Here is a 26833-nt window from a genome sequence, read left to right as displayed (position 1 = left end):
CCCTAGAATAAAAACATAAATACAGTGAATAAAAAGTATTTAATCCAAAACATTTCTAAATACGGACTGATGGTTGATTTCTGTGAGTTGTTCTGTTAAGGAATACGCCATTCATTTGGTTCTCAGATTTTTGTTCTTTATTAAAAACTCTTTAAAAATGTGCAAACCCTGTCATTGTGCTTGTCCTCAGCCCAATTGAACCTACAGCTTTAATAGTTTTGTTATGCTAAAAATTATTTTGAAAAAAATACTTCAGAAATAGCAAGTTTAAGTTGTTATTATTAACACCAATTGATTAAAAACATGAAATTATAAATAAATTATACAAATAAATACTACAAATTAATAATCAGGGTTTCTGCAGGTTTTATCAAGTCAAATCTAAGACTTTTAATACCCCTTTAAGATCCTTATAAATTACATTTAAGACATACAGTACAGTTGACGTCAGAATTATTAGCCCACCTTTGAATTTCTCTTTCGTTTTTAAATATTACCCAAAATGATATTTAACAGAGCAAGAAAATTTTCACAGTATGTCTGATAATATTTTTTATTCTAGATAAAGTCTTATTTGTTTTTTTCTCAGCCAGAAAAAAAAGCAGTTTTGATTAAAAAAAATTTCAAGATCTATATTATTAGCCCCTTCAAGCTATATTTTTTCTACAGAACAAACCATCGTTATACAATAACTTGCCTAATTACCCTAACCTGCCTAGTTAAGCCTTTAAATGTCACTTTAAGCTGTATAGAAGTGTCTTGAAAAATATCTAGTCAAATATTATTTACTGTCATCATGGCAAAGATAAAATAAATCAGTTATTAGAAATGAGTTATTAAAACTATCATGATTAGAAATGAGTTGAAAAAAATCTTCTCTCCATTTAACAGAAATAAACAGGGGGGTAATAATTCAGGGGGGCTAATAACCCTAACCCCAACCCTAACCTAACAGTCTACTTTTAATATAATGAGAATTAGTTGGCATGTAGATGCAATGTAACATAAATTCAACAAAAGAACCATCAAAATAAAGTGTGACCTATTTATTTCTTACCCACATATTTGAAAATTGTATACAATTTTTTCAACATAAACATAAATGTTTGCTTTCTTTTAAATGAGAATTTTAACCTTGTTAAAAATATATTACAGAGAAAATTACATGAATAATCAAAAATATATATAGTATTTAGTATAGGGCGACGCAGTGGCGCAGTGGGTAGCACGAGAAAGTCGCTGGTTTGAGCCTTAGCTGGGTCAGTTGGCGTTTCTGTGTGGAGTTTGCATGTTCTCCCCATGTTCGCATGGGTTTTCTCTAGATGCTCTGGTTTCCCCCACAAGTCCAAAGACATGCGGTACAGGTGAATTGGGTAAGCTAAAAATGACCGTAGTATATGTGTGTAATTGAGTGTTTATGGGTGTTTCCCAGTGATGGGTTGCAGCTGGAAGGACATCTGCTGAGTAAATCATATGCTGGATAAGTTGGCAGTTCATTCTACTGTGGCAACCCCAGATTAATAAAGAGACTAAGCCGAAAAGAAAATGAATGTATGAAAAATTGTTTTGAGTAACTCCTATTCAACCTAATGTGTTTCTGTAATAAAACCTGAAGTTTCATGTATATTTATAAACAATGTCCACTCCCCCCTTACTGCTGTAAATAGTTTTTGTATAAATGAAAGATCATGTAAAGGGGATATGTTGCACTGTTATTATCACGAGTAATTGTGTAACTGTATTTTTTTTTATTAGGAGAATTTGCTGTATTTTTTTACAATAAAAAACTTGGATTGGATTGTTGGTGTTTGGATGGATCTCAGCCAGTTGGGTAGCTTAAAATGGAAAGAGGAAATTTAAGACCTGTTTAAAGTTATTTAAGACCTACAACACAATATTTCATTGAATTTAAGACGTTTTAAGGCCTAAAATATTGTTTTGAAAATTTAAGACATTTTAAGACTTTTTAAGACCTCGCGGACACCCTGATAATATAAATAAATGTACAATTGTCCCCATGTTTCTGTCAGTCTTGTCACATTTGCATTAAATTTAACATAAAAAGCACACAATACACGTTTAAGGCTATGACGCAGAAGTGACATCGGTTGACGGAGAAGAAGCTGACAGTGATCAAGAATGCGTACCATCAATAAATTATGATTTTATGCTTGTTTTTGTATGATTTTTTTTAAGGATGACAAGCTTAAGTCAGGCCCTGTCGCAATTTTTATTAGTGAAAATGTACGTTTCTGGTAGAATGTCGCATATACTATACACTAATTATATATACTATTGAATACTAAATTAATTTGTGATTAAATAAAATGTGTTTGGTTTTGGGAAAAACCTCTAAATGACAAAATTTAAAATATTAAATTGGAAAGAAATGTCACAAGTGATTTACAAATTAAATTAAATAGCCTAGTGGTTAGTGCGTTGACATATAGAGCAGTAGCACTTCAGGGCGTACCGAGTTCGAGTCCCAGCTCGAGGGCATTTCCCGTCCTAACCCCCCCCCCTCTCTCTCTCTCTCTCTCTCACTTCGCTTCCTGTCTGAAATACTGTCCTATCCACTTAATAAAAGCCAAAAATAAACAACAGGTAGAGGTGAATTGGATTAACTAAATTGGCCGCAGTGTATGAGTCTGTCTGAATGGATGGGTGTTTACCAGTACTGGGTTGCTTCTGGAAGGGCATTTGCTGCATAAAACATATGCTGGAATAGTTGGCGGTTCATTCCACTGTCGCGACCCCTGATATATAAGGAACTAAGCTGAAGGAAAATTAATAAATGAAGGAAATTTAGTGAACATAAAACATCATATTTCTTGGTTTATTGATATTTTTATGGTCCAAAGATCATCAAGAGCACAACGTAGATGCACTAGTGCTCTAATCGTCCAGGTTTTTAAAATTTATCTCAGCTCCTTCCATATGTGTTTGTTTAGAGGTATGATAGTCTTGCGGTGTCTATCTGTTATCTGCTGTTTGATCTCTGTACCCTCGGGTGGCGCCAATGATCAAAGAGCATGATGAAATGCAGCCTGATGGCGGCTCGCTTTACCAGACGTGCAAGCAAAAAGGTGAACGACTTCAAACAGATACTTATCAGTGAGCAAAGCACGGCCTAAACCTGCAGCTAAACCTTCAGCTTTACCACTAGAGAAGACCCATAGAGCTCCTTATGACCTTTGGAGAAACATTTGAAGAGGCAGGCCTGCTATAGTGGTGCGTGATGCTCAAGCAAAACCAGTTTATAAAACAAGCAGAGGAGTCACTAAGAATGAATGAATCAGATTATTGAAAGCAGGATTCTGAATCAGAGGACATGCTTTCACTTGGTGTTGTTTTGTGTCAGTCTGATCACAAGTTGTGGTGTGAGATTAAATAGGGTCTTTGACATTTTGTTCGCTTTTGAAAACTTCTAGAGTATGTGAAAATACAGTGTGTCTGTTTGCTTTTGTAGTGTAGATGCTCATGTGGTGTAACAGGGTTGAGCAGCAACAACATTCACAGTTTTTCCACCTAATGACCTCATTCTTAAGGTGATGATACATGGGGCAACTTTTTGAGCAATGTTTCTGAGCAACTTTTGGGGAATGATGCCATCAGTGGGCAACCAGGTGAGACAATTTTGTTGGCCATTCTCAACTGAAAAGCAGCCGAGCAACATCGGTTGCCCAATGTATCATAACCTTAAAACATTATGGGATGTGTTGTCGAAGTGCATCAGCCAGACAGGATTTTTGCTGTTGGTAGTTTAAAGCAGCGTCAATGAAAATGCTTTGACACATGGTTGGTTATACTTTAGTATTTTTGTGAAAATAAACTTTAGCCCTTTTTTCGCCACTGCCAAATCTCCATCTCTCAGTGGTCACCATCTTTGCGTCATGATCAAACCCATGATCCCCCACACTCTGCTAGTGTTTGAGGGGAAGGTCGCGTTCATGTTTTACTGGATCTGGCACTTCATATTTGGCGATGGCTTGTATCGATGTCGAAGCGAGCAGTCAAAAAATCTGAACACAAGATAAATCGTTTATTCGACTCTGAGAGTTTGCTTTAAAGGGTCACGAAACACCAAAACACATTTTTGGAGATGTTGACATGTCCCACTTTGCTAAAAACACTATTAGGACACACATATTTCACAAAAAAGTGAAAATGGGTTGTTTTTGCATTGTTTCAAGTGAATTTATTCTTCCAGTTTGAACAGAAATTTTTAAGCTACGTCATGGCAATGAGATCACTGTGTACATTCAGCGTAGATAATGGCTGTCTGTAAGACTTGGTTTGAAGAAAGACTTGAGGTGCAACTTCATTAATATGCATGATATAGCTTCGAAGACTCCTTTTACCTGTTACAGTGTTCAGAGAGATGCCACGTTGTGTTGCCAACCATAATTCAAACAAGAAGAGCTGTTCTGAGACAACGAAGGTTTTGGTTGAAAGGGGTTTCATGGCCCTTTAAGAATCAACAATTTTTTTAAAAGTCGCGACTGCTGTAGTTATTCCAGTTGCTTTTTTTTTTTTATATTTATTTTTAAGAAATCACTGAAGGCATATATTATGTTATCATAACTATCTAATGTGGCAACAAGATCATAACTATAATGTGCATTTACACTGTGGCCCTATTCATCAATGTAAACACACATAAACAACATTAGCATTATAGCAGACACTAAAAAGGTCATTCCCAGCCACTAGACTTTTCTGAAAGGGTATTCGAGTGTCATCGAGTGACAGATGTGAAAGTACTGTATATTGTGGGATTACTATACTGGAGTTATTATTATGAATTATAGATAGCGAAATTTAGGGTGTTTTTTTTTTGCGTTTTTTTTTTTTTTTTTAAGCATGACGGTAAAACACGAACGCGATGAATATATTAAAACATATGCTTGTTTGATGTAAAAATTCATAACAATGACAAAAAACTAATCTGTGGATCTCCTTATTTCTGGGTGCAGCTATCCTGCCATTGTAGGTGGTGTATACTGGGAAATTTTCTTACCCCTTGGTTTTAAATGTGGCCTGAAACAGCTCCATTCGAAGGGCTATTTACCCCTTCCCCTTAGCTCTACGCTTTCAAGCTTAAGAGAATTGGGACAATTCTGGTAAGGGGAAGGGCTAAGGGATAGAATTGGGATTGGGCCTAAAAGAAGTCACTTTCACATATTTCAATACGAATATCTTACCGAATGAAGTTACGAACTCCTCACATTAAAAGAAGTCACTTTCACAGTCACACTTATTTCAATACGAATATCTTACGGAATGAAGTTACGAACTCCTCACATTAAAAGAAGTCACTTTCACAGTCACACTTATTTCAATACAAATATCTTACCGAATGAATTTACGAATTCCTCACATTAAAAAATTTCGCCTTCACAGTCACACACATTTCAATACAAATAACTTACCGAACAAATTTACGAATTCCTCACATTAAAAGAAGTCGCCTTCACAGTCACACTTATTTCAATATGGATAACTAACCGAATAAACTTACAAATTCCTCACTTTAAAAGAAGTTGCCCTCACAGTAACTTATTTCAATACGGAAAACTAACCAGACGAACTAACGAATTCCGCACATTAAAAGAAGTTGCCTTCACAGTCACACACATTTCAACATGAATAACTTAACGAAAAAACTTATGAATTCCTCATATTAAAAGAAGTCACCTTCACAGTGACACATAATTCAGTACAAATAACTTAACGAATAAGCTTACGAATTCCTCCCATTAAAAGCAGTCGCCTTCACAGTCACACTTATTTCAATACAAATAGCTTACCGAATGAACTTACGAAATCCTCACTTTAAAAGAAGTTGCCCTCACAGTCACGCATATTTCAATACGGATAACTAACCGGACGAACTAACGAATTCCTCACATTTAAACAAAGTCGCCTTCACAGTCACACATATTTCAATATGAATAACTTACTGAATAAGCTTACGATTTCCTCACTTAAAAAAGAAGTCGCCTTCACAGTCACACATATTTCAATATGAATAACTTACTGAATAAGCTTACGATTTCCTCACTTAAAAAAGAAGTCGCCTTCACAGTCACACATATTTCAATATGAATAACTTACTGAATAAGCTTACGATTTCCTCACTTAAAAAAGAAGTCGCCTTCACAGTCACACATATTTCAATAAAAATTACTTACTGAACAAACGTATGAGTTCCTCACATTAAAAGTCGCCTTCACACATTTCAATATGGATAACTTACAGAATGAACTAACTAATTCCTCACATTAAAAAAAGAAGTCGCCTTCACAGTCACACATATCTGAGGTCTCGTAAATCTCTTTTTTAGTATATTGTATTTAAAGATTTTAGTACTCCATCTATTTACAGCCATCTCTAAAAAAAAATGGAGACTAGAGACTAAACTGTTTACTCCATCTCTCACCGACAGAGAAATGTGGATGCAGTACGGTTTCCTCTGGTCTCTCCAGAACCACAACAACAACAAATGCCAAGACTCTGAACGGGCCCATAAATCCTATTCTGAGATCAGCGCCACAGAGAGGTATTTATAGCCCTTCAGCCTCTCCGATACCAGTTCATTCCCTAGTCTGCTTCTTCCCTAGACGCTCCAGCGGTTTTAGGGGCTAAAATAGTAAAGAAACAATGGACGCTGGGGAAAAAAGGAGACGGTGAGAGGAACAGGGGTGTGTTTCGGCTGCAGGGGATAAAAATGGCCCGTCTCGGGGACTCGTCGTTTTCTCTGTCATTATGGTCGCTGTCGGTCCCTCTCAGGAATTTCAAAACTCTCACTCCAAAACAAAGCTGAGCACCCACATGAAAAAAACTGTAGTCATTTATATGCCATACTATAGTGAAGAAGCCTACTTGAATTAATCTCTAGTAATAATTATGTAGTTGCTACTGTACTATATTAATACAAATACCCAATACTGTACTAGGATTTCTTAATTTATATACATATACACACATATATATTGGCACAACAGAGGGCAGTGGGGCACATTGTACTTTATTTTTACTTTTTTTTTTAAACATTAATGATTTTATAGAGTCATATTTATATTAGGAGGTATTTTAGGATTAGAATTTTAATGTGTATGTATGTTACATGTTGTCTTGTTGGTGTCTATGTACAGCAGAACCTTTTTTCTAAAAACAAATTTCTCCTATATATCTATCTATCTATCTATCTATCTATCTATCTATCTATCTATCTATCTATCTATCTATCTATCTATCTATCTATCTATCTATCTATCTATCTATCTATCTATCTATCTATCTATCTATCTATCTTTATTTATTTATTTATAAACACACATATAACTGTAGTAACAACTAAATTATGCTACACTATATATTAAATATTTCCAGTTTACTATAGTTAATACACTTTAAATATTTGACCTAAGGTTTACAGTAAATTACTGGCTAATAACTGCATTACTTTCACTGTAAGGTACCGTTTGTAAATTCACAGTAAATTACTGCGAGGTAGTTAATAACAAAATTAATTCTGTAAATATTTCTAAATATAAAAAAGTGCCTGCATTAGCATAAACGGTTACTGCAGTAAACAAAGCAGCGTGATGTTAAATCTAGCAGGATTTTTTCTAGAGCTACAATCCTAATTTCAAAGATTAAATTCAGGCAAACTTTAGCATACTGATACGAAATGTCATACTTTTTAAAATAACATTTAAGACTTTTAAATAATTATAAGGGCCTTAAATTTCTCTAAATGGATTTATCAACATTTAATACTTTTTAAGACCCCGTGGACACCCTTTTAAACAAATTACTTCAACTTTATACAATTAAATAAATTTCTGACAGTTTTCAGTAATTAATTAATTTAGTTCTTTTAGGTGTAACAAGTTTTAGTAATTTATTTAAGAAATGAGGAATGTAACTGTATATACAGTACAGTATAAATCATTCAATATATTGTTATAATAATAATAATAATAATAATAATAATAATAAATACTTTTATTACAATACAAATAATTTCCTTCCCATGTTTATATAATGATAATATTACTACTTTTACTTGTCTTTTTTTATTATTATTTGTTTTGTGGCAAGTAAAAGTATTGTTCACTATTAATAGCGATAATACTTGCCATAAACACTTGCCATAAATGACTAAAACTTGTTACACCTAAAATAATTAACTTAATTTATTACTAAAAACTGTCATAAAGTCATAAGTTTGTCAAACCTAATTTATTTAATGGTAACAAGTCAAAGTAATTTGTTTCAGTTTTCACTTTTTATGGTGTATATGTTGTTGTTTTTCTTGGTATTGACAGGTGGCTGAATATGTAACATGTATCATATGTGTAGGGTGAAGTGTGTTCTTTGGCTGTTGAACAATAAAAAAAAAGTTTAATTATTTTTTTTTTTTTTAAATGAACATGAAATGTTGCCCTAGTAACTCCCATGAAAATATAATATTCATATAATATAAAGACCACCAAAACTTAAAGGTGCAGTATGTGAGTTTGATACCCAGTGGTGGAACTAGACATTGCACTCCTGGATCAAAACAAACGCAAGTGCAGGTTGCCAGATTGAGGACAGGAGCCAATAGTATCTGGATGCAGCCTTTATCACTCAGCGATGCAATGTCAGACACAATACACTCAAGTAGAGCTAGTGACGCCACTGTGAGTGGTAGGGTTAGGGGTGGGGTTAGGTGAGCCCATTAAAAAGCATTGGATGCAGCTCAGATTGCACTGCACCAGGTCTGTATCTTGTCCTCACTTGTAAGTCGCTTTGGATAAAAGCGTCTGCTAAATGACTAAATGTATCCAGACCCCTCTCACAGGAGTGAATGATAGAAGAAATATTTAATATATTAGAAGGAGTTTTTGTCCTAACCAACACCTCGAATTGATGTATTAGAAACGGCCTCTATTTCTCATAGGCGAACAAAAGAAAACTGACAATGATCACCTCAGGTACACCTCACGTGGTTTATTCTGTGTTAAATGCTAACAATGTGAGTTTGAATGCCATTTCACATGACATTTATTGCCATACTACTGACAGCAGCAGCAGATAGTTCAGCTCAGATCTTGAAAAAAAAAAAACATTTGAACTTTAGGACTAAACACATTTCAGTGATTCAGCATCTATATTAAATAATGTTTAAGAGGTTTACTATGTTTTAATTATATCATAAACCTTACCATATTGTGAGTGAGTGCATGTCCTGTACTTCTGAATGGCACAATTGCTTATCGCTGCAAATTTCGTCACGTAGCGTCTTGTTAGGACACGAGGTTACAATGTAACCTGCTCACCTAGTGTTTACGTTCATAATATTTATATCGTTGCTAATTAATAACCTCATGTGGAATTCTGAATCTGCCTCTCATTTCGGAGTCTGCTACTGTCCACTGGAGGTCGTATTTTGGTCACGGACGCATGCTTTGAGAGCCTTTCTAAATGAATGAATGAATGAATGAATGAATGAATGAATGAATGAAATATGCGGTTTTCCATTAAGAGAACCTGGGAAGCTAAAATATAACTGGCTAAACTGACAGTGGGCAGGTTAAAAGAACCTAAACAGAAGAATGTTCACGTAGCATGTTTCTGGGATATCTGCAAACATATGATGGTATTTTTATGCTTTAGAAGAGTCAAAAACTTGCATACAGCACCTTTAAAACATTTTTTATAGGTTAACATTGCTTACAACAGTTTCTTGATTTAGCAACAGGCGAGCAGAAACCCTGAGGCTCATATACAGAAATGCAGGTGTCAGTTCACTGAGGCACATTTGTAGGCTGATTTTCATTTCAAGAGTTTGGTTCCCACAAAACAAACTAGCGTGACGACTGGTTACAGGAATGCTTGTTAAGACTAACTGAAAACATTGTTCCAACCAACGGCTGTCTTACAGGTAATCTACCTGTCAATCACACATTTCCCAGGCTGAAAGCTAATAAAACTGTCTAATAGTGGAACAAGGGTCAAAAATGAATGAAGGTTCCTATTAAAGAACAATGTTTGCTTTGAATTGATTTGCAAACGGTGTATTGTTTTAAGCTTTGTAAGGACAAATTTTATTAGATACTGTGTGTGTTGTATTCAAAAACAGTTATTTTGGGGAAACAGGATGTCATATTCTATGTTGAGTTAATGAAGCATGTTTTCATCCTAACACAAAGCAAATCTTTTCAAAGTTCGCAAAAATAGAATGTAAATTATGTGCATTTCCATCAAGTCATTAGAGCAGCTCACTGTGGTATTGGTAACCTAGTAACCAACAATATACCTAATAGAAAAAGCTGATTAGTCACAAGACTGTGATGTTTACTAGTCTGAATTTATCCAGCAAGTTAGTTCCCATTTGCTATAATTTGTAATAATTTCCTTTATTCATTCCTTTGGCTTAAGGTTGATTTATACTTCTGCGTCAAGCACACGCTCTGGCGCAACCTTTGCACAGTCACATAGACCACATCGTGGCTGACGCAGACACTGAAGCGCACCTCTCAAAAAATATAACTACACGTCACAACGATGTGTAGCGCAAGCTCTGTGATTGGTCAGCTTGGTAGTTGTGACCAGTGTGGACAGGACCGTGAGCCGCACGACCCTGTTGGAGCGAGTGTTTACAAGTGTAGAGTCCTCCAGATGGAAACTCTTGTTATGTGTTTACCTTATGATTAAAGTTGTTGCACGTCTGCCGGTTCCCACCTCTGAATGAGCGAGTTTAAGCCACTTGTACATTAAGGTAGCGTTCAGAAAAAACCAAACACCCATGAAGGAACTCGACACAGAGGAACATAAACACCTACTGCCAGCTAGCGTTTAGGAGGTGTTATTGCAGAGCAACACAAACTGTGTGCAGAAGTATAAATGCACGACTATGAGGAAGGCAGGCGCTGTGGGTCATGCCGATCACTCGACACAGAAGTGAACTAGCCTTTAGTCCCTTATTTGTCAGGGGTTGCCACAGCGGAATGAACCATCAACTATTCCAGCACAGATTCAGATTTCACTTCAGTTGGTGGAGGGTATTTTAGCCTCCTCATCTTGAACTTATAGTGCATTTTAGTTATGTTTAGTGGCCCCTAACACTGCAGTGTATCCAATATATAGAATAATACACAATAATACTTGCAATAAAATAAAAACGACCCACTTTTAGTGTCAATCCTGTACATAAATGTCTTTTAATCACCATAGATTTACAATATATTACATGAAAAGTAGTAAAAGAGAGGCACAATTCAATATCCAGGATATGTGAACATAAGAGGCACATTGTGAGCTTCAAAATACTGTTCGTTTAACACCTTTCTTTGGTATGTGCAGCATATATATATATACTCTTCCCTTTTTTGGCCCCCTCAATAGTGTGGGTTGTTTTTTTTTTACGTCACAAGCTGTATTTACAATATATTTTTCCTTTGGCTATAACAAGCACAATACACTTTTTGGTAAAAACACACACACACACTCATGCACGCAAACAAACGAATCTCACATTCTTCCATAAATCCAGAAAATCCTGAACTGATCTGTAGGAAGTCTTACAATCTCCTATGAATCTTTAGTGTTGAGGCGAAACATTTTCCTGATTACCTTTGGCTCTCGGTCAGCCGTCAGAGGAGAAACCCAGCATCTGTCCAGCTCCTCTTTCTCGAAAGCGTAACCTTCCTCAGTGTGAGCTGTGAATATTCTGATAAAGTGCATGAAATCTTTGGTTATGAGACATAAAGCTTTATGAAAAGGCCGTATTCTTCTACGCTGCCTCGCTGGGATGTACAACATTCAGTTTATGCAGAGAGAGAGATCTTTCTCTCATTTGTCGTCGCTCACGCTCACGGCACAGTCTTCAGGAATCTTTTCCTCGGAGCTGCTGCAGGTGGACAGTTTGTCCAGGTCGTCGTCCATCTCGTTGAAGCGTTCGGCCACACACTGCGCGGTCAGTCGGGCTTCTGGGTCATGATCCCAGCACTCGTTGATGGTGGCACAAACTGCAGCCACTCCCTGGAGACAAAACATGAGTGTGTGGGAACCCTTTACTGTGTTTTCTATGAATTATTAGCCCCCTGTATATTTTTCCCCCCAATTTTTTATTTATTTATTTTTTATTAGAATATACAAAAAGGTACACAAATTGAGATCATACAAATACAAAGAAAATGAAACAATAATAAAAATAACAAAAACAATAACAATACAGTCAGATACTGGCTGGTGCGTGTGTTTGTGTGTGTGTGTGTGTGTGTGTGTGTGTGTGTAATTTTCCCCCAATTTAAGTTTAACGGACAGAAGATTTTTTTTTCCCAACAGATTTCTAAACATAATAGTTTGTTTTGTAGACAATCGAAGAAAATGCGTAAGGGGGCAAATAATATTGACCTTAAAATGTTTTTAAAAAAATTTAACACTGCTTTTACTCTAGCCAAAATAAAACAAAAAAATGGTACTTTCAGACCAATGCCAACGAAGCGTCAAGTGATTTAAATGTTAAGTCAATGCAAAGACGCGAATAGACATCCTGCAATGCGATTCGTGCAAATTACGCGATTAGCGTGAATGTAGCAATGCGAATTGATCATTTTTCGCGCTTGATGTTGTTAACATGCTTAACGCACAAATTGCAGGAATCTATCGAGTTGAAAAATTTTAGCTTTAGCGGACATTCGCACCATGGTAACCAATCAGGAGCTTACTCTTGTAGAGGCGTGATTATGATGTAGTACCTGCTGACACCAGACAACAGCTCATCAAACTAGGCTCTGCTCAACCAGAAGCACTCCATCATTCATAAAAAGCCTCCATCATCCAGGTATAGTTTCAGGAGAAGCTGATGTGAGGAGCCCTCACAGGGCTGGGTGCACTTCTGAAAGTATCTAGTGGACTCAGACATGGTGCGAACAAGTATACGCTGTTTTTCAGCCTTCCTAAAGCACACAAGCACAGCTATTCTCTCAATAAAATCCATGTTAGCCATTTAGCGACGAAGCCATGCAGAAAGAAACCCTACCCATGATGCGAATCCGCTACTATTATGAAGTTAATTTGACGTGGGAATGAAGCGAGTCTGAGTAGCAAATGAAGCAACACGACGTAATCGTTTTTCGCACAATGCGCAAATTGTGTGAGTCGCTTCAGTTGGAAAATGTTATCTTTAGCAGACATTCGCACTGCATTAACCAATCAGGAGCTTGTTCTTGTAGGGGCATGACTATGACGTAGCGCCTGTTGTTGGTGTCCCGAGTGGAAATCCTCTTGTTGACAAGACAACAGTTCATCAAACTAGGCCGGGCTCAGTTGGAAGCACTGCTGAAAACCTCCATCATCCAGGTACAGTATCTAGAGGAGTTGATGAACTTACAGAGCTGGGTGCACCTCTGAAAGGATGTAGTGGACTCAGACATGGTGCCAAACAAATATACGCTGTTTTTCAGCCTTCATAAAGCACATAAACACAGCTATTCTCTAAATAAAAACCATGTAAGCCATTTAGCAAGAGTCTAGAGTCACCAGGCAGAAAGAAGCCAAGACCATGACGCAAATTCACATCAATTGTGAAGTGAATTTTACGCGCGAATGAAGCGGATTTGACGGGTGAATAAAGCGAGTAAACTCAAAATGTTCACACGTCTATTTATGTGCGAATATCGCAATTTATTCGTGCATGCCGTGTCTGGTGTGAACACAGCATCAGACTTTCTCCAGAAAAAAATAAGTATCGGAAATGACTTGAAAAAGAAAGAAAGAAAAATTAACAGAAGGGCGAATAATTTTGACTTTGACTATATATGCCCACTTCCATATTATGTTTTTCTAACTTTTTGTCTTAGATTTTGTCTTGTTTGTAGTCCAATTATAGTTTCTAGTACAATGTTTTGTGAAATAATAAGTCAAAAGTGTGTTTTTCCTTAAAACAAGCAAAATAATGCAAGTAAAATATTTTTGTTTAATAATAATTTGAGATATGATTATATTATTTAACTCACTGGCAGATTATTTCCCTTGTTCTAGGACAAAAAATGCTTAATTTTAATTTATTATTTCTGAAAACTACATTTTTATTTGTCCAGAAACTGCTTCTTGATTAAAGAATTTTTAGATGTTTGGACTAGAAAAATGACAGAAACTCTCGGTCGGCCAAAATGATACATGATTGTTAGTATATTCATAGTATTTATAATACAGTCGACGGCCAATTTGGTCTGCTACTTTTGGCATCTGATGGACACTTTGCTACAAGGCCACAATATAGGACTGAAGTCAAAGGAAAGTGATGAACTGACAGCATCAGTGAAAATATGGTGGATGTTGTACACACTACACACATTTCCGCATTTACAGAACATGCTTTTTACAATTATAAATTAAAACAGCTTAAAAACAAATGCGTGATGTACAATTTCAGATGGAGTTGTCAGTTTGTTTAAAAAAAAACCTTCATATTCAGTAGGTATATCATCGTGTCATGCATATACGTACATTTTAGTGAACTGTACTTAATATATTATCAATAAAAAAAAGTTTCTGTAAAAATGAATGTGTGGAGTCAGTACTGTCTCTTCTGCAATCATTTGATAACAAATTATGATCAAATCAACAACATTTAAACATTTGTTATTGCAGGTTAAAGAACTGTTTTCTGTCTGCATGATTGTACAGAAATGCTTTTAATAATATGGTGCTCCAGAAACATTTATTATTAATGTTACATTTTAGTTAATATTCATGTTAATGTATCCCCCCCCCCCTTTTATTGTTTTTAAACCTATTTTAAACATGTTTAATCATTTAAATCCTTTGTTGTTTTAGTTCTAATAGTTATTGTATTATGTTATATTATTTTAATCCTCATTTATGTAAAGTACTTTGAATTACCACGGTGTAGAAAACGTGCTATATAAATAAACTTGCCTTTGACTTGCTTTTATAATATGAATGAATAAACAAGAGAATAAAAAACTCATTGTTTATTTCACACAATTTTTCATACAAAAATTTGTAAATATCTTTGTCACCTTTGATAACTGAATGCATCTCTGTGCAAACTTCCAAACTATTTTTATAAAAATGTATGATTTTTTCAAAATCCCCCACAGAAAGTTTCAAAAATCCTTGACTCTCAGCTAAATTGCCATCTATCACCATGATCAGAGACTGAAATGTAAGTGTTTGTTGTTGTACCTGGTGTTTCATCCAGCTGCTGGGGATCTCTGGCCTGCCTCGGTCTCGCAGCACATTGTCTTTCATGCTCTCCACACAGGGGTGCTCTCGGACTTTAGAGCCAAACGGAGGTTCATAGTCTTTAACCTCTGCAAGACACACACACACACACACACAGGAGATGATCAGATAATCTGCCCACCAACGACAGCATGAAGAATCATTCTTGGAGAGCATCCGAGAAGAGGATGAAAGAGGAAAAAAAAGCCCTGACTGGGGGAAAAATATATTTCATAAGCTCTGGTGGACCCCGCGGTCTACAGTAGTTAGGTTTATACTTTATTACTGTGCTTAATTACATTTTGTGTATGTACTTTATCAGAGTATTTTTATTATGTAGAACCTTTACTTTGCAGCATTCCACAGCAAAATATACTTTTTATGCACTACCTTTCATTAAAAATAATTCTTATAAAGAAATCGATGCCTTCAATGACAGAACTGGAGATGTATTACCAGTGTTTGCTTAAAGAATGAGCAGGTTGTTTTCATTTAATCTGTTCAATTTCTTCACAATTCACATTGAATTGATCATACTTGATCAATTCACTGATTCAAATGAACCATTCAGAGAAAATCACCAGTTGATGATTCATTCCTTCGGTTTAGTTCAGTGATGGGCAAACTCAGTCCTGGAGGGCTGGTGTCCTGCATAGTTTAGCTCCAACTCTAATCAAACACGCCTGTTTTTAGATTTCTAGTAATCTTGAAGACACTGATTAGACCGTGGCGCAATAGTATAACAGGGTTTTGCCTATTCTCTTAATGAGTTATAGGTGTTTTGAGTATCATCTGCTATTCCCTTTAAGAGTCAGTGGTAAGTGAAAAAACTGAAAAGCTATGCTTCACTAGCAAGAAAACAGATAAACAGACCATCTGCATGAGGATAAAGAATGAGGATCCTCCATTCAGTCTCTTTACCCTACTCCTTTACTTTCGTGGATGAGGAAACGATGTTGTACGCACTCCACTAAAGACATCCATCAGCCTACATATTTTATTTAGTTTGTTAAGCGCAAACATTTTTTCAAAACTATTTCTAAATTGAGTTCTAATTTCCAGAAACTAATAAATGAACAATAATAACGAAGTGTGGTCAGAAAACTGAGTTATATGCAAACACACCTCATATGCCCCATATGGTCCACCCGACAGAAGGACAAATCTAAGCTTGTTTTTATTAAAACAAATATAAATCCTACTGCTAAAAATAATAATAACATACAATCATCAATGAATAAACTTAAAAAGACCCCTAGATAAGGAATGGAGCCAGTGGTTATATTTATATAGTAAATAATAATTCTGTAACATTTTAATCCTTAAATTTTTTTCATATGTAAAGATATTTGTGTATTGCTGTACATCTAGTGTGTATCAAGCAATGTGTAAGCATTTGAACCCACATAGGCGCATAACGCGATGTGTGCTGGACTTTAGACCTGCTTTTAGATGATCAATGGCGTGGTCTATTTCAGTTCCTCAAAATAGCAACGCACCAACAATGCACCTTAACACACCTCTTTTATAGACCGGAACACTCATCAGTCCACAAAAGGGTGCAAATGGATTTGCTATTTAAACATTGTGGCGCAAAATGTAAAAATTAGAGTTGCGCTGGTCTGAAAAAAGCAGCAAACCGCACCAAACACATCTTGCCCCTTACTTTGCTGGGTGTATGATAGGGCCTATAAAGTCTTTTATTGTAAATTTCACTATGTGAATTTATATTTTTTTGCTTTGCTGTTGTTTTTTATGAGAACAAATAATCCATGCAAGTTAATCCACTGAAAAAAGATTGTTTCTGGTAATCTTCAATCAAACTGACCATTTGCTTCCACATTTGAGTGTTGGTTTTTCTCTGTTGACTTCAGTTCTGTTGGCTCGATCCACAGTATTCTTGAACCACTTCTCTCTTACTGTTAGTTTGCCATGAGGGAATGATGCAAAAAAAAAAGAAAGCCCGGCCCCCTACTCAATATTACATTTCAGTTCAAAGTACATCATTCATTAATTTTCCTTCAGAGGTCGGAATGAACCGACAACTTATCCAGCATATGTTTTACGCAGCAGATGCCAGCTACAACCCAGTACTGGGGAACCCATATACACTTTCAAACACTCATACACTATTGCCAATTTAGGTAATCCAATTCACCTATAACGCATGTCTTTGGACTGTGGGGGAAACTAGAGCAACCGGGAGAAACCCACGCAAACACGGAGAGAACATGCAAATTCCACACAGAAATGCCAACTGGCCCAGCCGAGGCTCGAACCAGGAAACTTCTAGCTGTGAGGCAACAGCGCTAACCACTGAGCCACCGTTCCGCAAATTACATAAACAAACTGAAATGAAAGTCTCAGCAATTTCCAGCACACGTGGACTTATTATATTTTTACTGGAGTAATATTTCATTAGGGACTCTTTACTTTAACTCAGCCGCTTGTTTTTAATACTTTCTCCATCTAAACCCTAAAAACCAAACCTATAAAAGTACAGCAACTTTGGAAAATATACTGAAGTATGTTTCTCCATCAGGATGCCAGCAATAAACAAGGTTGATTTTGTGGATCATTTGTTTTGTTCATCAAAACAAATTGGTGAAATATGAGGCTAATCACTGGACTGTGCCAGCGAACTCCTAAAACAGATTTTCCAGACCTTGTGAAACTCACAGCTGCAGAGGCCCAATTAGATATATCTGTCTTCAGCATCCATAGCCAAGTACTAGACCAGAGCCAGCTATAGATAACACACACACACATGTACAAAAATCAGCAAGAAATACCAAAACCTCTAGAGCTTCCCCAAAACAGCCGGAGACGTCATAAATCGGCTGTTATTGTCCGCATCCTGGCCAATATAAAATCCATCACAGCAAATGATGCTGGATGAGAGCGTTTACTTTGGAGCGGCTTGCTCTCGATCGGGGAGTGTGTTTTGTGGTTCTGGGCCCACAGGAAGGGGCTCGGCCAGCATGCGGCGCAGGACAGGAAGTGTAGGACTGTGATTGGGCCCCTGTGGAGAAGCTGACTCCACAAGAGAACGCATCCTGTTATTGACAAGTGGACTTCCCCTGTTTTAGCTCTCAAACAAAATACTCACGCCCCTGTGGAGCTATTTCTGCTGTCCTCGATGCCCTGTGTTACCCCGATTCCACCAGCATGAACCGGGTGCCAGTTCAGAGCTAGTGCTATTGTCGTTTTGGGGTTGGTTCGACTGGCGAGCCTTCTAAGGGTGCTTTCACACCGGTGGGCAGCAAATGATACGTTGTAGCATTTTTTTCTGCGGTTTTGGTTTCTTTTCACACCACATTAAGTGCTCTGGTCTGAACTAGTTGACACAAACTAAAATGCAGTAATGCAGGCATGTCCAAGCTCGGTCCTGGAGGGCCGGTGTCCTGCAAAGTTTAGTTCCAACCCCAATCAGACACACCTGGGCTAGCTAATCAAGCACTTACTAGGCTTTCTAGAAACATCCGTGCAGGTGTGTTGAGGCAAGTTGGAGCTAAAATCTGCAGGACACCGGCCCTCCAGGACCGAGTTTGGACACCCCTGCAGTAATGCAACAACATCTACATCACTCGTTGGCCGGATGTGTCACTGAACATTTCCTGAACTACATTTTGATTGATCAGAATTAACGTGCATGTACATTGCTACACAGCTCTAGAAAGTAAACAAAGAGAGGATGAAAAGCCGACACAACACAACACAACACTTGTTAGTATGCAGAGACGACTGCACTGGTTGACTGTATCTCTGGTGTTCGTATATTATATATAGCTTGTATGCAGTCTTTCAGGCATCAATTCATCAATTTTAAGACTGGAGCACAGATGCAGCTTGAAAATAATGTTGTAATGCACTGCAAATGGTATGGGCGCATCAAAAATCACTTCAGAATTTGTCCATGAGCTGCGGGTAATGCACTGTAAACAAACACTCGCCCTCATCCCATAATACATGGCACAGCTGACTAATCTAGCTGATTTAGTCAACCCAGGCTCATTATGTATCAATAATGAGCCTGGGTTGACTAAATCAGCTACATTACATTGTATTGATACATGTGTATCCTGTATTTTTACATCCCAATGTTGACAGGTATGCTTCCTACCAACAACCTTTACTGGTTCAGAGCTGGTGTTCTGTGTGGGAAGATGAAAAATAAAATTAAACATTTATAACTATAATCTTTGAACAAGCCCTCAAACTGCATTGGCTGAAAAGCGGTATCAGCGTATCTGACCAGACGGTAGGAAAGCGGAGTAAATCTGAGCTTAGTGTGCGTGCAGGTCAGCTAGTTTTAAGATTAGCTTTTTTGGCCTCTCGCTGTGTCTTTTTCTATATGTTGCTCAATGGGCAGGGCTACACAAATGCACTCGCTATGTGAGGAATGCCGTGGTTTCGGGAACAGATGTCCTGCCGGCTGAGGCCTCCCGCTCCGGGCCCAGCTAGAGTTATCCAGGGAAGAGATTTTTTACTACAGTTTCCCCTTCAGATTAGGTGTCTGCTCCTCCACAGACCTGCCTGTCTGAGTCTGTCTGGGAAGGAGCACATGAAGAAAACCAAAAAATGTATGCTTTTTCAAAGTCTTGACTTTAGAGTGTGTAACCGAGCACTCTTTAATGAGCAAAAACGCCACTTTTATACATTTTTACGATTGGTAAGAGAAGACACGCTAAAGTGTCATTTAGTGTAATGGTAGTTTATATACTAGAATCGCTCATCAGGCATAATTAGAACATAATTTATTTGATGACATATTAAAGACAATTTTGAATGATTAATTTCAAATTATAATTTGCAAGGGCTGGGCGATAAATCAATTTTATCAATTAACTCAAGTGTGAAATTTACATCGATTTGCTTGAATGAAAATCGTTTTTCACCCTGACATGTGACGCTCCCCTTTGGGTTCCCATAGTTCACCCTGAACTTGCCATAGAAGCACACAAACAACATTGCAGCGAGCAGGGATGAACTCTGAAATATTGCACTTTTTGAAGTGAAAAAACTAAACAAAATACCGACCCAAAAAAACACGCCCACCAAAACAAAAAACTCAGTGCTCTTAGTTATGCATTCAACGTCAGACACATGCATTTAAACACCACACCTTGTATTTCTCATAGAGAAGACAATTAATGGTGAAGACGCACATTTGAAAGGAAACGGTACCGACCTAATGTTGGAATCCAACGTTATCGCTTCCAGATAAATGACATAACTCCACCGCAAAGAAGTTCATTGCTGTAAATATCAACACTGACAAAACTCACTCAGTGCACTATAGACCAATCTACTTGATGCAGTGGCCCGATGCAAATAAAAGCAAGAAAATGCAACCCACTAACCTAATGGGAGTAATTTATATGAGCTGACATATGACAAAATAAAAATCAACAAACCTCTGAATGCATGTTCATTGAAAAGAAAAATACAATAAAATAAAATAAATCATCTTGAAAAATGACAACAATCATATGAGTTTACTTTAACTGTAATTCTATAAAATGGTTTAATTTATATCTATTAATATATAAATAGATGCTGATCTTGTTAAATTTGATTAGTGAAGGGTTGTTCTTGAACGATTTGTTCACTTTAAACAAATTTTTTGTATGACTCGAGAACGATGAGTCCTCTCAGGGAGTGATTCATTCATTTGAACATGCGCACATTTGTGCAGGTGGAGTAGAAGATTAGTTACTTCTATCGGGTTTGAGTCATTTGTTTATCGTGAAAGACTGAAGAAAAAGAAAAAAGATTTGATCTGTGAAGTTTATTTCTATGCTAATTTTGAGAGGATCACGTGCTTATGATTGCTTGAGGCTGGTCCCGCATTATCCAATTTATGATTTTACCAATCAGACGATTCCTAAGCCACTATAAATACCCTAAGTTCCATATAACAGCCATCTTTGTTTTGACGAATCCCCCCTTCCACCCCTACTCCTCCTCCCTTCTAGTGGGTAGTACGGTGGCCCAGTGGTTAGCACTGTTGCCTCACAGTAAGAACATCACTGGTTCTAGTCCTTACCAAGCTAGTCGACGTTTCAGTGCGGAGTTCACACGTCCAAAAAACATGCAGTCCAAAAACATGCAACTTAAGTTAATTTACTAATCCAAATTAGCATCATAGACATGCTCTTAGTAAGTAGTTATCTCTTAAGAGCAATCATTATCTGTTCAATAGCTACTACAGCAGGGGAGTTTTCGAGATCTACCTGAGCTCAAACTCCCCAGGAGGGAGGCCCGGGCTCGAGGATCTTATGAGCTCAGGGCTCTCTCCCGGAACAGCATGCCAAATAAGCTTTATAATCAATCATCAGCTAAGTATGAACTCTTGAAGTTCATTTCTTGAGTCCTCCGTTTGAGTTGTTCTTTCATCATGTGATAGACAGAAAACAATCAAATGCATTTAGAGCAGTAAAAGGATTTGATCTGTTCATTTCTCGAGTCCTCAGTTTTGAGTAATCCCTTTACATGGTGTCATGTTATGAACGAACAACTCAAAAACCAGAAGACTCGAAAGATGAATTAATCATGGGTCCTTTCGGCATTAGTTAAGCTTATATGGGACTGTCTATGCAACGTGAACGAATCACTCAAATTTGAAGACTTGTCAGAAGAGGTGAGCTAACAATCATAGACAAAACACCAGATAAACAATAAATGATAAATGATATACTTATAACATTAGTTATGACTTATATGTAGTGTGATCAAGGTTTAGGTTAGTTGTAGAAATATTTGGAAGCAACTCTTACCATTTTAATAATATTTTGGCAAATTGAACGAACTGAACAATATCATTATATATATCCATATATAATATTAATTATTATTATAATATATTATTATATATAATTATTATATTAATAATTATTCTCATAATATTAGATATATTCATCTCAATGAACGAGACTCAAAGGTCGGAGTCAGTAAAATGATCTGAACTTCCCATAACTAAATTTGATCTTTAAATGACAGCATTTTTTTTCTTTAGCATTTTTATATCCTATGATTAATTATAATTATGGTAAGGTTATATAGGTTAATAATCTTCAACTCAAAGCATTATGTGTGTGTTAGTGGGGTGGTTGTGTTGAAATCGTAAATCGATTTATTTGTGAACAAATTGGGGACTTAAAAAAAAAGGCCATATCGCTTAGCCATTTAATTTCCACTATACCTCCAAAATGAAGTTTTGCCCCTTTATCTGCAAGATGCTTTTAAATATTTAAAACATAATACATTTTATAAAGTTTTACACTACAAAGGAATAATATATTTAACATCATTTAACATAATAACTGGATAACATCTGCCCGTTGTTTCATGTCTAAATCGTTACATTTAACAAAAGCACAACATTATTTCACACATCTAACTTTCACTAAAGCGATTTGAAACATTAATGTAAACTCTTGGCATTCAGTCAGAACAAACAGGAGGCATTTTAAACACAATGACCTATTTATAAATGTCACCAAGAAAGCAATGCAGCAGCAATGTTGCCTGACCGGAGTATTTTTTTAGTCTTCAGACAGAGAGTTTTAGGGTGGATCAAATTGTCATCACACAACAACCTTGAGTCTGCTGTGAGTTTGAGCTGGCGGTGAATCTGAGACATATAGTATTGATGGACGGCTGCCCTGCGTGAGTTTCTGCCACCTGCCAGGCAGCTGCTGTCCTCCATTTACTTGTTTTGCTCTGTTTCGTCTGAGGAAAGGAGTGAGTTCTCCTTGACTGGCAGCGTCTCAAGTTTACTCCGGTTCTCCAGGCCGCACCCCGTGCTAATTCAGGACTTACTAGCATACACACAGTGAGCCACAGCTGAAGAACGCAGCCACAGCTTTCCATTTCACCATCACCCACACGTTGGCTTCTGAAGCCACATTTTTTCTTCATACTTTCACAAGACATCCCAGGTTTACACATTGAATTCAGTTCCCTAGACTGAAGGTGGTACTGTAATTGGGGCAAAAAAAAAAATAGTAGCAAGGGCTTTAAGGAACATAGGCTTATTCTGAAAACGTAGCCCTATATACATTTCTGGAGATTGCAAATTATGTAGACAAAGGAACATATGACACCGTTCCTTTTCGGCTTACCAGCTGACCGCTTACTTCTGTATGGCCAGCTTTTCCACTGTTACCAGTTTGTTTAGTGGTTCAGTGTATACGTCGGAGGATGTGTGACGCAGATCAGAGTTGACCATGATGACAGGGTTCGAGTCTGGTGAAGAACTGTTCCAGAAAGCAGGTAAAACAAAAACAGGAGCCAAAAAATTAAAAAATCAAGTAAATAACAGGGTGATAATGTGGTAAAAACTGAAAATGTAGTAAAAACCAGGTAGCTGCAAGGGCTTTTTTATGAAAATTGCTTTTCATAACACTATTGGCTGGGTTTAGGGAAGGGAGTGGGCGCTGGTCAATCTGTGCTTTTTAAAACACTATCAGTTGGGTTTAGGGAAGGGGGTGGGTGGGTGTACTGGTCGGTCAGTCAGTCAGTCAGTCGGTCAACAGTGGCCTCAGGTGGATTTACGTGAGAACTGCAGGCGCGAATGGCACTTGCGAGAAAAATCAGGGATTTTTGCGATCTCAAAAAGCGCACACAGCGGCCTCTGGTGGACTCTCAAAAACTGCAGAAAAACGTAGCTCCTGGGACGTATTTGCCGCTCTCCAGAAATGTATATAGCGGTACATAATCAGAATGAGCCTGGGTTGGCTTTAAGGCTATGCTTACACTAGTACGTTTTCATTCAAACATAGTCATTAAAAATGAATATGACCCTCATCCATATTGGCATTTCCACTAGTTTTGGAAAAGATCTTCATCCACACAGCAGTTTATTTAAATGAACAAATTTGAACATGCACTGAGAGAAAAAGTGTCACATTTAAGTGTGCAGCAAATGCTCTGAATGTTATCTGTTATCAGAAGAGAATGAGATCTGAAACATGTGTATAAATTGTGTGAATGAAACACAAGTTTGCCATTAGTTATGAAAAACAAAACCACATTTAAAATAAAGCTAAACAAACATCTATTATTTGAAATACAACTGTTTTAATAAAGGTTCATTCATTCATTTTCCTTTGGCTTACTCTCTATTTCAGAGGTCGCCACAGCGAAATGAACCACCAACTATTCCAGCATATGTTTTACTCAGCGGATGCCCTTCCAACTGCAACGCAGTATTGGGAAACACTCATACAAACTCATTCACACACACACTCATACACTACGGCCTATTTAGTTAACCCAATTCACCTATAGTGCATGTTTTTGGACTGTGGGGGAAACCCACGTGAACACGGGGAGAACATGCAAACTCCACACAGAAATGCCAACTGGCCTAGCCAGGACTCGAACCAGCGACCTTCTTGCTGTGTGGCAACAGTGCTAACCACTAAGCTACTGTGTTGCCTTTAATAAAGGTTTAGCAACTAATTGTTATTTTGCAAATCATTTTTATGGAAACAAGGGATTGTTTTTCTACATGAAACATCCTGTGATCGCACAGATTGTTCAACTGACCATTTAAACTGCACTGTAAAAATGTTCAACACAATTGATTTGTGTTGGGACAACATAAAAGTAGTAAGTTAGATTATTAGTTTGTACAAAATGAAGTGGATTGAACAAAAAACAATTAAGTTGTCCCCCAAAAAAAACTCAAGAATTGTCTTGATTCAGATTATTTTAAAAGAGTAGTTTGAACAAACAGCAAGCATATTTTTTTGAGTGTGTGCAGCAACTTTTACTGTGTTTATATGTTTGTTTTACTCAAGTTACCAATGCTAGGATATATTTTGTGGAGTTTGCATGTTCTCCCCATGTTGATGTGGGTTTCCTCCAGGTGCGCCGGTTTCCCCAACAACCTAAAGACATGCACTATAGGTGAATTTGATGAATTAAATTGGCCATAGTGTATCAGTGCGTGTGCGAGAATGAGAGTGTATGAGTGTTTCCCAGTACTGGGTTGCGGCTGGAAGGGCATCCGCTGTGTAAAACATATACTGGATTAGTTGGTGGTTCATTCTGTAGTTTGGGACTAAGCCGAAGGAAAATAAATGAATGAATGATATATTTTGTGTATCTATAAAGGTCAGGCCTGATTACAGATTTTATCATTATAACGTGGAAACAACTTAAAAAAAAGACATCATTCAAAACTGTAATGACTTTAATTTGTGTTTATTCACAATAAACACAAAACATTGTGGCATTATAAAATAAAGAAAGCATACAGTATGTTCCTTCTGTTGTTGTTCTGTTGGTTTCTCTGAACTTAAGTAAACAAAAAAGGTCATAATGGTCATAATATGAGAACTGACGAATCAGGGTAAAAAAATCATGATAATTTAGTAGAGCCAGTCAAGGAATGAATTTGAGAAGCCACATCTTCATTATGAACTGATATATGGCGTACTATATATGTCATTTGTCATTATCAAATGATCTACATGTGACAGTTGCATTACTTTAGTCACATTTATAAAATCTCTTCTATGGCCTTATGGGATAGTAACGTGTCCATTGTATGTGCACTTGTGAATCTCACTGCGAGAGGTAAAGTCATCTGTGCACTTCTTGCCTACTGTTGTTAAATACTATGAATTTTGGTTTACCTACTGTTTTTCACACTATATAGTAGGGAAAATGTGATTTTGGATGCACCGATCGTGTTGAATCCTTTACACTGAAACACAACCCAAGAATCTAACTAAACCGGGTCTGCAGTATTCCAAGGTAAAATCTCAGGGTTCAAGTGTGAATGCAAGGTGTAACCATATCAAAAGTTGTGCGTTTTAAAATAAATACGACGCACTAGTGTTGACGCAGCCTAAGAATCTATCTTAAAGTCCTGGCTGTCTATCTGTACTCCCTGAACAGCGTCTGGAATGAGACAGTCTGTCTAGCTGAAAGCAGTTCCAGCGCTGCAGATAAGCTCGAGCAGCATGACTGGAGGACTGCTGTCAACCACAGAGAGGGCATGCTGGGGCATGTGGGTAACACAACTCTACAGACACAGGGACAGTGTGTGAAACAATATACACATGCAAATACACTCATACATGCACACTGACTCTCAAATTTCCAACGTTAATTAAAAATCAAACCGTATTTTTAGGTGCACCCTCTGAACTCAACAGTCAAACTAATTTAAAAGAGAGACAAAATTTGTTTCTTGCTCTGCATTTTTGCGTATATTTTAGTTAATGTTGGAACATCGATAAAACAAGTAGATTCACTTTTTTCAGACAAAATGCTGGGAAAGTTTTGCTACTAAAAATTATATATATATATATATATATATATATATATATATATATATATATATATATATATATATATATATATATATATATATATATATATATATATATATATATACACACACATATTCATATATATACAGATTCATATGTATACATATTCATATATATTCATATATATATATATATATATATATATATATATATATATATATATATATATATATATATATATATATATATATATATATATATATATATATATATATATATATATATATATATAT

At 36.7% G+C, this 26833-nt stretch overlaps 1 protein-coding gene across 1 annotated transcript in view; it reads right to left on the bottom strand.

Moving 5' to 3' along the window:
* Positions 1-11185: 11185 nt before the first annotated feature.
* The window catches only part of tgfbr2b (transforming growth factor beta receptor 2b), a 62550-nt gene continuing 46902 nt past the window's right edge, over positions 11186-26833 (bottom strand). Inside the window, exons 7-8 of the mRNA XM_056474663.1 lie at positions 15211-15338; positions 11186-12036 (exon numbers count right to left, since the gene is read on the bottom strand). Coding sequence (XP_056330638.1) covers positions 11848-12036; positions 15211-15338 — 317 coding nt within the window. The 3' untranslated portion in view covers positions 11186-11847. The remainder of the gene's footprint in view (positions 12037-15210; positions 15339-26833) is intronic.

The sequence above is a fragment of the Danio aesculapii genome, chromosome 16 (genome assembly GCF_903798145.1).
Source record: "Danio aesculapii chromosome 16, fDanAes4.1, whole genome shotgun sequence".
NCBI classification, from domain to species: Eukaryota; Metazoa; Chordata; class Actinopteri; order Cypriniformes; family Danionidae; genus Danio; species Danio aesculapii.
This window is presented reverse-complemented; position numbering and strand designations above follow the sequence as displayed.